General features: G+C 41.0%; 1 protein-coding gene across 1 annotated transcript in view; it reads left to right on the top strand.

Annotated features, from left to right (window-relative positions):
• DNER (delta/notch like EGF repeat containing) overlaps positions 1–13,455 on the top strand; it is a 411,277-nt gene that overhangs the window by 333,509 nt on the left and 64,313 nt on the right. The window contains exon 9 of the mRNA XM_069727849.1: positions 8,318–8,440. Within this exon, the coding sequence (XP_069583950.1) occupies positions 8,318–8,440 (123 nt within the window). The remainder of the gene's footprint in view (positions 1–8,317; positions 8,441–13,455) is intronic.

Raw genomic sequence — 13,455 nt, 5'->3', positions numbered from 1 at the left:
TCACGGCTTCTGATTGGTCGCGTGCCGCTCATGTGACTGCCACGCGACCAATCACAAGTCGCGACGTCATTCTCAGGCCCTAAACTCCTCATTCTAGGAATTTAGGACCTGAGAATGACGTCGCGGCTTGTGATTGGTCGCGTGGCGGTCACATGAGCGGCACGCGACCAATCAGAAGCCGTGACGTCATGGAAGGCTCTAAACACACTCATTTTAAGCAAAGAAGGCTGCCGGTTACCAGCGGTGATGTCCAGGGGCCTCCGGAGAGGTAAGTATATCAATATTTTTTATTTTAATTCTTTATTTTACACATTAATATGGATCCCAGGGCCTGAAGGAGAGTTTCCTCTCCTTCAGACCCTGGGAACCATCAGGATACCTTCCGATACTTGGTGTCCCATTGACTTGTATCGGGTATCGGTATCGGCGATATCCGATACTTTTCGGGTATCGGCCAATACTATCCGATACCGATACTTTCTAGTATCGGACGGTATCGCTCAACACTAGTGCCGAGCCTTACTGCGATCTTTGGGATGCAGAATGAAAAAAGCAACAGCATGTGAAGAATTGATTTTATTTATTTTTTAACGCCGTTCCTCGTGCGGTATAAGTGATCAGGCAACTTTATTCCTTGGGTCGATGCGATTACGGCAATACCAGATTTATATCGGGTTTTTATGTTTGGCTGCTGTCTCACTAAAAGACGCTTTTTATTGCGAAAACTAGTTTTTGCATCACCACATTTTGAGAGCTATAATTTTTCTAAATTTCGGCCGACAGTCATGTGAGGGCTTGTTTTTTTGTGGGTCGAACTGACGTTTTTACTGGTACCATTTTCGGGCACATAACATTTTTTGATCGCTTTCTATTCCAATTTTTGGGAGACAGAATGAACAAAAAACAGCAATTCAGGAATTGCTTTTTTTTTTTTTTTACCATTCCGTGTGTATTAAAATTGATAAGGCAGCTTTATTCTTCGGGTCAGTACGATTACAGCGATACCACATTTATTTTTGTTCCATGTTTTGGCCCTTTTATACAATAAAAATTATTTTATAGAAAAAATAATTACTTTTGCATCACTTTATTTTGAAAGCTATAACTTTTTTATTTTGCTGCTGACGGAGCTGCGTGGTGGCTTGTTTTTTGCAGGGCAAGATGACGTTTTCAGCGGTACCATTTTTATTTACATTCGTCTTTTTGATCGCGTTTTATTTCGGTATGATGATAAAACATTATTTTTTGGCTCTTTTTTATTATTTTTTTACGGCGTTCACTGAATGGGTTAACTAGTTGGATAGTTTTATAGAGCAGGTCGTTACTGATGCAGCGATACCAAATATGTGTACTTGTATTGTTTATTTTATTTACATAAATAAATGTATTATTGGAAAAATATTTGTTTCTTTTTGTTCTTTATTTGGGGATTTTAAAAAAAATAGTTTTACACTTTTTAATATTTTATTTTTATTTTTTACATTGTCCCATCCTGTGACATCACTGTATGGTAACAGATCGCTGATCTGATACTCTGCAATGCTTCTACACTGCAGAGCATCGGAGCAGCATCTGACTGGCAGGGAAGGAGGCATCAGCAGGCGCTCACAAGCCACCTTTCCTGAAGGACCCTGCGGAAGTCTTGCGGCCTGGAGTCTCCATGGAGACCATGAGGACAACACGATTGCACCAATCCAGGGCATTGCTGCAAGGTTTCAACTCTCACACAGAGCTGACAGCTGCACCCGATCACCGCGCGATCATGCTTCCCTACATATACTGCTGTTTGCGGGAACGCAGCTCCCGCAGAGCAGTATATATGGCGCATTTCGGAAAGGAGTTAAAGAGTAACAATCATTTTCATTTTTATTTCATAAGTCAAAAAAAGTACACATGAAAATAAGAAATTTGGTAATTTATCTTATCAGATAAATATGTTTTTCTCCTCCTGGAGTAATTATTCATTGTAAAAATTCTCTATTCATGGGAAAAATGTGCCTTAAGTTAATATAGATTTTCCCTTTATTAAGATAGGAGTGGGCAGTTGGTGCTTATAAAGATATGTCGAGAACTGCAACCGTGGTTTCAGGAAAACTTGCAGTAGAATGTCTGTGTCTGCTCCTCCCTGTTCTCCATAGAATTTTATAATCACCAACTGGCATCTCCTATATCAGTAGTGAGAAAATCTGTCTTCACTGAATACAGATCTTACCCATTGTCACATCCCCCTGGAAGACCTGGAGTTACACAGTCACGCCGGGTAATGAATCACAGGTCTTATTTAGAGATGGTGTGATTTGTGACCCATATTAAATGGATTTCTCTGGTGCTGAAGAGGTAAGCGACCCCTCCTATGCTGGTCAGATACATGAAGCTCCATTTCAGCTGCTTCCGGTCTGGTCATTATCTCTTCTTATAAAAACTGGTCAGACATTCTTGTCCCTGCTGATGAAAGATTTATCTTCCTGTGCTGTGTGCTAAAGCACAGTGGTCGGAGTACAGTTGTTGTAGTTTCTGTGTGTTTATCTCCTGGTCCCAGTTCCCATTTAGTTTATTCCTCCTTGTCCCTATCCTCCTCCCTATTGTTCATTAGTGCTTTTGTATGATAGCAGTTTTCTATTATCCCTGTTTTGTCTTTGTGTCTGGTTTACCTTTCAAATCTGTCCCATGCCTCATGGGATGGGGAGGGGACAGATCAGGGTTTAACCCCTTCATGACATGAGCAGTACATGTACTGCTCATATCGTGTCTCCCCCTTTGATGTGGGCTCCGGCGGTGAGCCCACATCAAAGTCGCGACATGTCAGCTGTTTTGTACAGCTGACATGTGCGCGCAATAGCGGCGGGTGAAATCGCTATTCACCCGCCGCTATTAACCTGTTAAATGCCGCTGTCAAACACAGACAGCGGCATTTAACTACCGCATCCGGCCGGGCGGCCGGATATGACGTCATCGCCGACCCCCGTCACATGATCGGGGGTCGGCGATGCATCAGGATGGTAACCATAGAGGTCCTTGAGACCTCTATGGTTACTGATGCAGATCTGCTGTGAGCGCCCCCCTGTGGTCGGCGCTCACAGCACACCTGCATTTCTGCTACATAGCAGCGATCTGATGATCGCTGCTATGTAGCAGAGCCGATCAGGCTATGCCAGCTTCTAGCCTCCCATGGAGGCTATTGAAGCATGGCACAAGTAAAAAAAAAATGTTTTTAAAAATATGAAAAAAATATAAAAAATATAAAAGTTTAAATCACCCCCCTTTCGCCCCATCCTAAATAAAACAATTAAAAAAAACCAAACCTACACGTATTTGGTATCGCCGTGTTCAGAATTGCCCGATCTATCAATTAAAAAAAAGCATTAACCTGATCGCTAAACGGCGTAGCGAGAAAAAAATCCAAAACGCCAGAATTACGTTTTTTGGTCGCTGCGACATTGCATTAAAATGCAATAACGGGCGAGCAAAAGAACGTATCTGCGCAAAAATGGTATCATTAAAAACATCAGATCGGCACGCAAAAAATAAGCCCTCACCCGACCCCAGATCACGAAAAATGGAGACGCTACGGGTATCGGAAAATGGCACTTTTTTTTTTTTTTTTTTTTTTTAGCAAAGTTTGGAATTTTTTTTCACCACTTAGATAAAAAATAACCTAGTCATGTTAGGTGTCTATGAACTCGTAATGACCTGGAGAATCATAATGGCAGGTTAGTTTTAGCATTTAGTGAACCTAGCAAAAAAGCCAAACAAAAAACAAGTGTGGGATTGCACTTTTTTTTGCAATTTCACTGCACTTGGAATTTTTTTCCCGCTTTCTAGTAAAAGACATGGTAAAACCAATGGTGTCTTTCAAAAGTACAACTTGTCCCGCAAAAAATAAGCCCTCACATGGCCATATTGACGGAAAAATAAAAAAGTTATGGCTCAGGGAAGGAGAGGAGCGAAAAACGAAAACGCAAAAATGAAAAAGGGCCGCGACTTGAAAAAGGTCGGAGACTCGGCCTCTCTACCTTGAGTACCCCCACGGCAGGGATAGTTAGGCCGGCTTCAAACTCAGCGTATGAAAATACGGTCCGTATATTACGGCCGTAATACGCTGAAATGTCCCGAAAATAGTGGTCCGTAGCTCCTCCGTAGGCAGGGTGTGTCAGCATTTTTTGCGCATGGCATCCTCCGTATGTAATCCGTATGGCATCCGTACTGCGTGGTTTTCTCGCAGGCTTGCAAAACCAACATACCGCTATAGAAATGATCCATGTGTCCCAAAAAGAAAAAAAAATATATATATATACTGTCTATATATATATATATATATATATATATATATATGTCATTAGACACATATATGTATATATATTAATATTTATTCCAGCGCTATACAGCTTGAAAGCCGGTAATTCAATTACCGGCTTTTTCTTTCTCCTTCTTAAAACCCGACATGATTTGAGACATGGTTTACATACAGTAAACCATGTCTTCTCTCCATTTTTTTTTGCAGATTCCACACTACTAATGTCAGTAGTGTGTATCTGCAAAATTTGGCCGTTCTAGCTCTTAAAATAAAGGGTTAAATGGCGGAAAAAATTGGCGTGGGCTCCCGCGCAATTTTCTCCGCCAGAGTAGTAAAGCCAGTGACTGAGGGCAGATATTAATAGCCTGGAGAGGGTCCATGGTTATTGGCCCCCCCCTGGCTAAAAATATCTGCCCCCAGCCACCCCAGAAAAGGCACATCTGGAAGATGCGCCTATTCTGGCACTTGGCCACTCTCTTCCCATTCCCGTGTAGCGGTGGGATATGGGGTAATGAAGGGTTAATGCCACCTTGCTATTGTAAGGTGACATTAAGCCTAATTAATAATGGAGAGGCGTCAATTATGACACCTATCCATTATTAATCCAATTGAATGAAAGGGTTAAATAAAACACAAACACATTATTTAAAATTATTTTAATGAAATAAAAACAATGGTTGTTGGAGTATTTTATTCTACGCCCAATCCAATCACTGAAGACCCTCGTTCTGTGAAAGAAAAAACATAATAAACCAACAATATACTTACCCTCCGCAGATCTGTAACGTCCAACGATGTAAATCCTTCTGAAGGGGTTAAAACATTTTGCAGCAAGGAGCTTTGCTAATGCAGGCTGCTCCTCGCTGCAAAACCCCGGGGAATGAGTCTAAATATAGATCAATGAGCTATATTTAGCTTCATTTGCGGTGAGGCGCCCTCTGCTGGCTGTTTATAGATCGTGGGAACTTGCCTAGAAAGCCTGGGAGCTTTCTAGGAAATTTCCCACGATCTATGAACATCCAGCAGAGGGCGCCTCACCGCAAATGAAGCTAAATATAGCTCATTGATCTATATTTAGACTCATTCCCCGGGGTTTTGCAGCGAGGAGCAGCCTGCATTAGCAAAGCTCCTTGCTGCAAAATGTTTTAACCCCTTCAGAAGGATTTACATCGTTGGACGTTACAGATCTGCGGAGGGTAAGTATATTGTTGGTTTATTATGTTTTTTCTTTCACAGAACGAGGGTCTTCAGTGATTGGATTGGGCGTAGAATAAAATACTCCAACAACCATTGTTTTTATTTCATTAAAATAATTTTAAATAATGTGTTTGTGTTTTATTTAACCCTTTCATTCAATTGGATTAATAATGGATAGGTGTCATAATTGACGCCTCTCCATTATTAATTAGGCTTAATGTCACCTTACAATAGCAAGGTGGCATTAACCCTTCATTACCCCATATCCCACAGCTACACGGGAATGGGAAGAGAGTGGCCAAGTGCCAGAATAGGCGCATCTTCCAGATGTGCCTTTTCTGGGGTGGCTGGGGGCAGATATTTTTAGCCAGGGGGGGGCCAATAACCATGGACCCTCACCAGGCTATTAATATCTGCCCTCAGTCACTGGCTTTACTACTCTGGCGGAGAAAATTGCGCGGGAGCCCACGCCAATTTTTTCCGCCATTTAACCCTTTATTTTAAGAGCTAGAACGGCCAAATTTTGCAGATACACACTACTGACATTAGTAGTGTGGAATCTGCAAAAAAAATGGAGAGAAGACATGGTTTACTGTATGTAAACCATGTCTCAAATCATGTCGGGTTTTAGGAAGGAGAAAGAAAAAGCTGGTAATTGAATTACCGGCTTTCAAGCTGTATAGCGCTGGAATAAATAGTAATATATATACATATATGTGTCTCACTGACATATATATATATATATATATATATATATACCTATTCTATGTGTACACATTTATTCTACCTATTGGACTGTAAGCTGTCAGTGTGATTTTACTGTACACCGCACTGAATTACCGGCTTTTCTCTCTAACAGCGCTGCATATTTCTTGCAAGTCACACTGCTTGTCCGTGTGAAATCCGTATTTTTCACGCTTCCATAGACTTTCATTGGCGTATTTCTTGCGCAGTACGGTGACAAACGCAGCATGCTGCGATTTTGTACGGCCGTAGAAAGCCGTATAATACTGATCAGTAAAATACGGCAGATAGGAGCAGGGGCATAGAGAATAATTGTGCCGTATTTTTTGCGAGTTTTACGGACGTAGATTCTGCGCTCTTACGTCCGTAAAACTCGCATGTGTGACGGCGGCCTAATGGTGATGGGGATAATTCACCTCTTATAATCAGAAGATAGGTGTGTAACAGAGCTATCCAGCATGTGGATGATTAATCCTCAGTACTGAATGTCTGTCAGACTAATGTAAAACAGTATAACATCGACCAGATTTAGTCGATGTGATGTTCCACTTTAAAAAGGTTAAGTTCCTAATTAAGTTCCTGCAACAATGTCTTGTCAGCCGTATATATAATGTTGAAAAGTGTGATAGGAACGTGTTTGGGCATTGGGTGTGTGCAGAGCAGCTGTCAATCAAAGTGCTGAGAAGTCATTATGGCCGTGTGCTCTGTGTAGTGAACAGTGACTATTAAGGCTATGTGCACACGTTCCGGATTTTTCACGTTTTTGTCGTGTTTTTTTCGGCGGTTTTCCGCTGCAAAAATGCTTAGAAAATGCTTACATTAAACATCTCATCAATTTTAATGTATTCTGCAATTTTTGTGCCCATTCGCGGAAAAAAACGCATTACGGAGAAAAAAAAACAGCATGTTCTTTAATTTTGCTGATTTTTTGCTGATTTGCTGTCATATTATTGCATTGGGAACCTCCGGAAAAATCCATGAAAAATCTGCAAAAAAAACCCCCCACAAAAAACGGGGAAAAAACGTGAGTGGATTTCCTGCGAAAGTAGTCCGGATTTGCTCAGGAAAATTCGGAAAACTTTCCTGAACATGTGCACATAGCCTAAGTCTCCTGCAAAGCCCCAATGACTTGACTGAAGGTGATCAGCAACAGAATGAATATAACTTCATTTTCTCCGTGCAGCCTCCACTCCAGTAAGCCAGCTACCCAACATTTAAAGGCAATCTGTTAATAGGATCAACCCTCCTAATCCGTCTGTATGGGCATGTAGGTCATAGGAAGCTGAATAAAATGATACCTTGATTTATGAGATCCAATGTTTTATTCTCAAGAAATCGACATTTTTCTTAATACGAGCGTAAATGAGCTTTTAAGATCTTTGTTCCACACTCAGATCTCTCTGACATTCTTCCTCTAGTGATTATTATTAATCAAAGGGTAGGCATCACCAGTGTGAGACATGTAATGACTGACAGTCCGCTCTCCTGATCACACTGGTAACTCCTTCCTTTCATTTAAAATACTGTAGTCTCTGGAGGCAGAGTCTCAGAGAGATCTGTATACAGCCTATAGATCTTAACAGCTCATTTCTCACAAATAAATAATTGAATCGCAGATATCAAGGTATCATTTTATTTAGTTTTCCATGATCTACATGCCCATATAGAAAGCAAGGAGGGTTGATCCTACTGACAAATTCCCTTTTAGCACTATTTACCTGCAGATTATCCCTATGCGTGTAGGAAAATGGCACTTCTGGATGTTACAGGTTCCCTTCAAAGAGTCAGGCATGGCTTATAGGTTAGCAGCCTCCAATAGGAGGCGCTAGAGAGCCAGCTTTCTTCTTGTTTTATTCTTCGAGGTATTAAGAGCTTTCAGGCCGTGGGATACCTGTCTTTGAAGCACAGAATAACAAAAACAAAGGGCATGAGATGTGGAATGGACCTCATCTATGACTAAATGTAGATTTGACTTCACACAGGGCTTTATAGTTTTTGCATGTGATGAGAAATATGCTTATGTTTATTGTAATCTTTGGTAACTCTGGATTGTTCAGCTTACTTTTTACCTGGTCATTGCAGGCTACCACGGATTGTACTGTGAGGTGGAATACAACGAGTGCCTGTCAGCCCCATGTCAGAACGGAGCATCTTGTAAAGATCTAGTCAATGACTACCAGTGTATCTGTCCATCAGAAAATGAAGGTACAGTATGTGATCACTGCCAAGGACTTTTAAGTATAATTTTGATTGTATTACAGAAAATAGTTATCTGCCTCTCAAAATCCCGTACCAATGGAAATTGGGAAACGAAACATCAAGACAGAATGATCTTGCATATGTCAGGTATAATGCAGGCGGAGAAACATGACCTCCTCCCAAGGTTTGCTAATTACATGCTTTACTGTTTAGTTTTTCTTTGTGGATGCCACTTATCATAATAGTACAATTTGGCATTCCTCCATATTTTTTCATATTTTTTCATTATAAGGCAGTCCAACAATTTCACTAATTTTCTGGTTATTCGGGACTTTTACATTGATGGCTTATTCTTTGGCGTGGGTGCGCCACTTAGCTGTTCCCGGTGTCGGTTGCAGCCGACCGCGCTCAATAGGGAGTGGATGTGCCATACTTCTGGCTGCCTCCACACCGGGAGCACCTATCGTCAGGGGTGATGGGTGTCGCACCTCCACCGATTCGATATACCATCAATGTAAAAGTCCAATACAACCGCTTTAAGACACAAAGTCACATTCTTTATTAGTTTGTGCACAGTATGTATCGCCACCCTACATTCATAGCCATATTATGTGATGTGAGACAACACTTCCAGTATGAATTAATTCTATAATTTTCTGGTTTTGTGAAATAAGAAGTGGGTCACCAAAGGTAACGGGTGAGAGTCCTGCTAATGTATATACAGTACATAGTAATTTGTCTTCATTTTGATGAAAATATCACCAGTTTATGTAGAAATTTTAAAAATCATTTGTGCATTTGTGGCTTAAAAGGATGGAAAGCAGCCACATACGTGAGGGAAGGCAGGAATGCAAGGAATCTGTCTAGTAGAGGACAACTGTACATATTCATGTAGAATAGGCGCCTGCTGCCTGCTCTGTGGACCTTGGCTCTGTCTGAGCTTTCCTGTTGGAGAGTCACAGTCGTGTCAGTGATGGTTGTCCTCATAGTATTGGCGTCTTATTAATGAACATTAACTCAAAGCATGGGTCCTGTAAGCCACAAGCGAGCTTTTAGAAAACAGTCACAATATTTTTTTAAACAAATGTGTTCACAAAGTATGGACAGAAAAGCAGCACTCACCCGATCATTAGGCTGAAAGTCCTGTATTGTATTCATGTGGACATCTTCCTAACTTTGCTGTAACTGTAAGGTTAAGTTCCCATGGTGAGTTTCTGGTGAGGTTTTTATGCTGCGTATTATCGAAAAAATGCAAGTAGCCTAATTTACTAAATGAAGACAGAAATGGTGCAGGACATAAGCAACATCAGAATCCAGTTATTATTAGCATAGAGCTGAGCTCATTGGTCCATACAGTGAGAATCCCGTCATTATTAGCATAGGGCTGAGCTCTTCAGTCCATACAGTGAGGATCCCGTCATTATTAGCATAGGGCTGAGCTCATTGGTCCATACAGTGAGAATCCCGTCATTATTAGCATAGGGCTGAGCTCTTCAGTCCATACAGTGAGGATCCCGTCATTATTAGCATAGGGCTGAGCTCATTGGTCCATACAGTGAGAATCCCGTCATTATTAGCATAGGGCTGAGCTCTTGAGTCCATACAGTGAGGATCGCCTCACATGTTATAGTCATGCATCCCCTATAATATTACTTTTCACTTCCCCATAGCCTATGTGAAGGTTGAAGCGATCTACATCAGGTGCGGGCAGCATGCGATTTAGGCCTGGGTCACACTAGCGTAGAATACGGACGAGTGCTATGCGAGAAAACATTGCATAGCAGCTCCCATCACCGTATTTTTTCTCCAGCGTATTCTACGTGCATGTAAAAGCGCAGCATGCTGCGATTGTCACCGAGACTCAGCCGAGACTTGCCAATGCAAGTCTATGGGTGCAAGAAAAAAATCGCACAACACTCGGACCATGCGAATGCTGTCTGATTTTTACGCATCGGTGTCCTTTGAAAAGCCGGCAATTCATGTGCGCATACAGTAAAATACACTGACAGGTTAGAATAGAATAGAGAGGATATACACACACACACACACACACATATATATATATATATATATATATATATATATATATATATACACATATATATATATAATATAGATGTCAGTGACACACACATATATATTCCAAAGACATACCGATTGGGGAGAGCGATGATAATGTGTGTAAAGCGCTGCGGAATATGTTAGCGCTATATAAAAATAAAGATTATTATTATTATAGAAAGATAGATAGATAGATAGATAGATAGATAGATAGAATCTGCCGTGTTCTGTAAAATCACTGCAGGAGCCGACAGGATAGAAGAGATGGATTACATACAGTAAATACAAATGGAATAGGTAGATACTGTATATAGATGTCACTGACAAATACAATTAGTACAGTGTGTATGTAAATGGACATGTATTTAATTAATAAAAGATTATTTTTCGGAAAAAAATGGCGTTGGCTTCCGCGCAATTTCCATTACCAGCAGAGCGAATGCCTACGACTGGGGGCACATGTTTATAGCCTGGGAAGGTGGTAATACCCATGGAGCTTCCCAGGCTATTAATATCAGCTCACAGCTGTATAATTAGCCTTTACTAGCTATTAAAATGAGGGACCCTAAAAAAAATTACGTAGGGTCCCCCTATCTATCTATGTAATCATTTAAGGTCCACTTCCGTCTGTCTGTTTATCTGTCTGTCTGTCATGGATATCCCGCGTCACTGATTGGTTGCGGCTGGCGACCAATCAGCGACAGGCACAGTCCGGCCGCGAATTGGCCCCTCTCTACTCCCCTCCAGTCAGTGACCCCTCCATGCTCCCCTCCAGTCAGCGCCCACATAGCGTTTTAGCAGTCCGTTAAACGGACTGCATTACACCACGGCATAACGCGGTGTAACGCAGTCCGTTAACGCTGCCATTAACCCTGTGTGGCCAACTTTTTTACTATTGATGCTGCCTATGCAGCATCAATAGTAAAAACATATAATGTTAAAGGGACTCTGTCACCTGAATTTGGCGGGACTGGTTTTGGGTCATATGGGCGGAGTTTTCGGGTGTTTGATTCACCCTTTCCTTACCCGCTGGCTGCATGCTGGCTGCAATATGGGATTGAAGTTCACTCTCTGTCCTCCATAGTACACGCCTGCACAAGGCAATCTTGCACAGCGCAGGCGTGTACTATGGAGGACAGAGAATGAACTTCAATCCAATATTGCAGCCAGCATGCAGCCAGCGGGTAAGGAAAGGGTGAATCAAACACCCGAAAACTCCGCCCATATGACCCAAAACCAGTCCCGCCAAATTCAGGTGACAGGTTCCCTTTAAAAATAATAATAAAAAATAAATCATTATATTCGCACCTTCCGGCGTCCGCAGCAGCCTTTCTCGCTCCTCGCGACGCTCTGGTCCCAAGAATGCATTGCTGTAGTGACCCGTGATGACGTAGCGGACTCGCGAGATGATGACGTAGCGGTCTCGCAAGACAACTACATCATCACAGGTTTTTGCCGCAAGGCATTACTGGGAACGGAGCGTTGAGAGGAGCATCGCTAAAGGCCTGGACTGGATCCGGGAGCCGCCGGAAGGTGCGTATATAACTATTTTTTATTTTAATTATTTTTTAACAGGGATATGGTGCCCACATATGCTACGGTGTATACCCTCATGCACTTCTGATTTTATTGCTCAGGTGTTCCCCTTATATATTTTTTATATAGACCTAGGTCACCTTTTGATGCACTTTTTCTGGCACCTTGTCTGCTAGGTTAGTACACAATTATTTGTACAGTATTTTTCTTGCGTTTACCTTATATTAATACACATATTTTTTATACATTTTTATATATCATAGCCTCCACTATATTTGCTGAGTGCTTTCAATTCAGTCCACTTAATTACATCTATTTATGTACTATTATCTATTTTTATATATATATATATATATATATATATATATATATTTTTTTTTTTTTTCTTTTTTTTAAATATATTCTTTAATTATCTCATTTTTTATCATTTTTTCTGTTTATATGTACCTAGTCCTCTGCGTGTCCGCTCAATATTGCTATTTTGCTGAAATATATATTTTTTTAATATTCTCCTCCAGTTACAGGCACACCTTTTGTGGTTGCCATTTGTTGCCCAATATATATATATTTGTATATTATTTTCAATAAAGGCATTTTATTGTATTGCACCTTTCCTTGTCCGTAATTTATTCCTGGATTTATATCAACATACTCTTTTTAACATATACGGTAGTTATTGTTTTCCATACTTTGTTCCCGGATTTATACGAATATATACTTTTTATTATATAGTTATTGATTTCCATACTTTGGGTTCTTGCTTCACTATGTGGCTCTGCTATATACTATGTGTGCTGTGTTATATACTGCGTGGGCTGTGCTATATACTACGTGGGCTGTGCTGTATACTATGTGGGCTGTGCTATATACTACGTGGCTGTTATATACTACATAGCTGTGCTATATACTACGTGCCTGTGCTATATACTACGTGCCTGTGCAATATACTACATGGCTGTGCAATATACTACCTGGCTGTGCTATATACTGCGTGGGTTGTGCTATATACTACGTGCCAGTGCTATATACTATGTGCCTGTGTAATATACTACATGGCTGTGCAATATACTACATGGCTGTGCTATATACTGCGTAGGTTGTGCTATATACTACGTGCCTGTGCTATATACTATGTGGCTGGGCTATATACTACGTGGCTGCTATATACTGCGTGGCTGCTATATACTATGTGGCTGTGCTATATACTACGTGGCTGTGTTATATACTACGTAGCTGTGCTATATACTACGTGCCTGTGCTATATACTACATGGGCTGTGCTGTACACTATGTGGGCTGTGTTATATACTGCGTGGGCTGTGCTATATACTATGTGGCTATGTCATATACTATGTGGCTGTGTTATATACTTTGAAACTGTGCTATATACTAGGTGCCTGTGCTATATACTACGTGGGCTGTGTT

The sequence above is a fragment of the Ranitomeya imitator genome, chromosome 5, assembly GCF_032444005.1.
Source record: "Ranitomeya imitator isolate aRanImi1 chromosome 5, aRanImi1.pri, whole genome shotgun sequence".
Taxonomy (NCBI): domain Eukaryota; kingdom Metazoa; phylum Chordata; class Amphibia; order Anura; family Dendrobatidae; genus Ranitomeya; species Ranitomeya imitator.
Note: the sequence above shows the minus strand (reverse complement) of the source record. Positions and strands in the feature narration are given on the sequence as shown.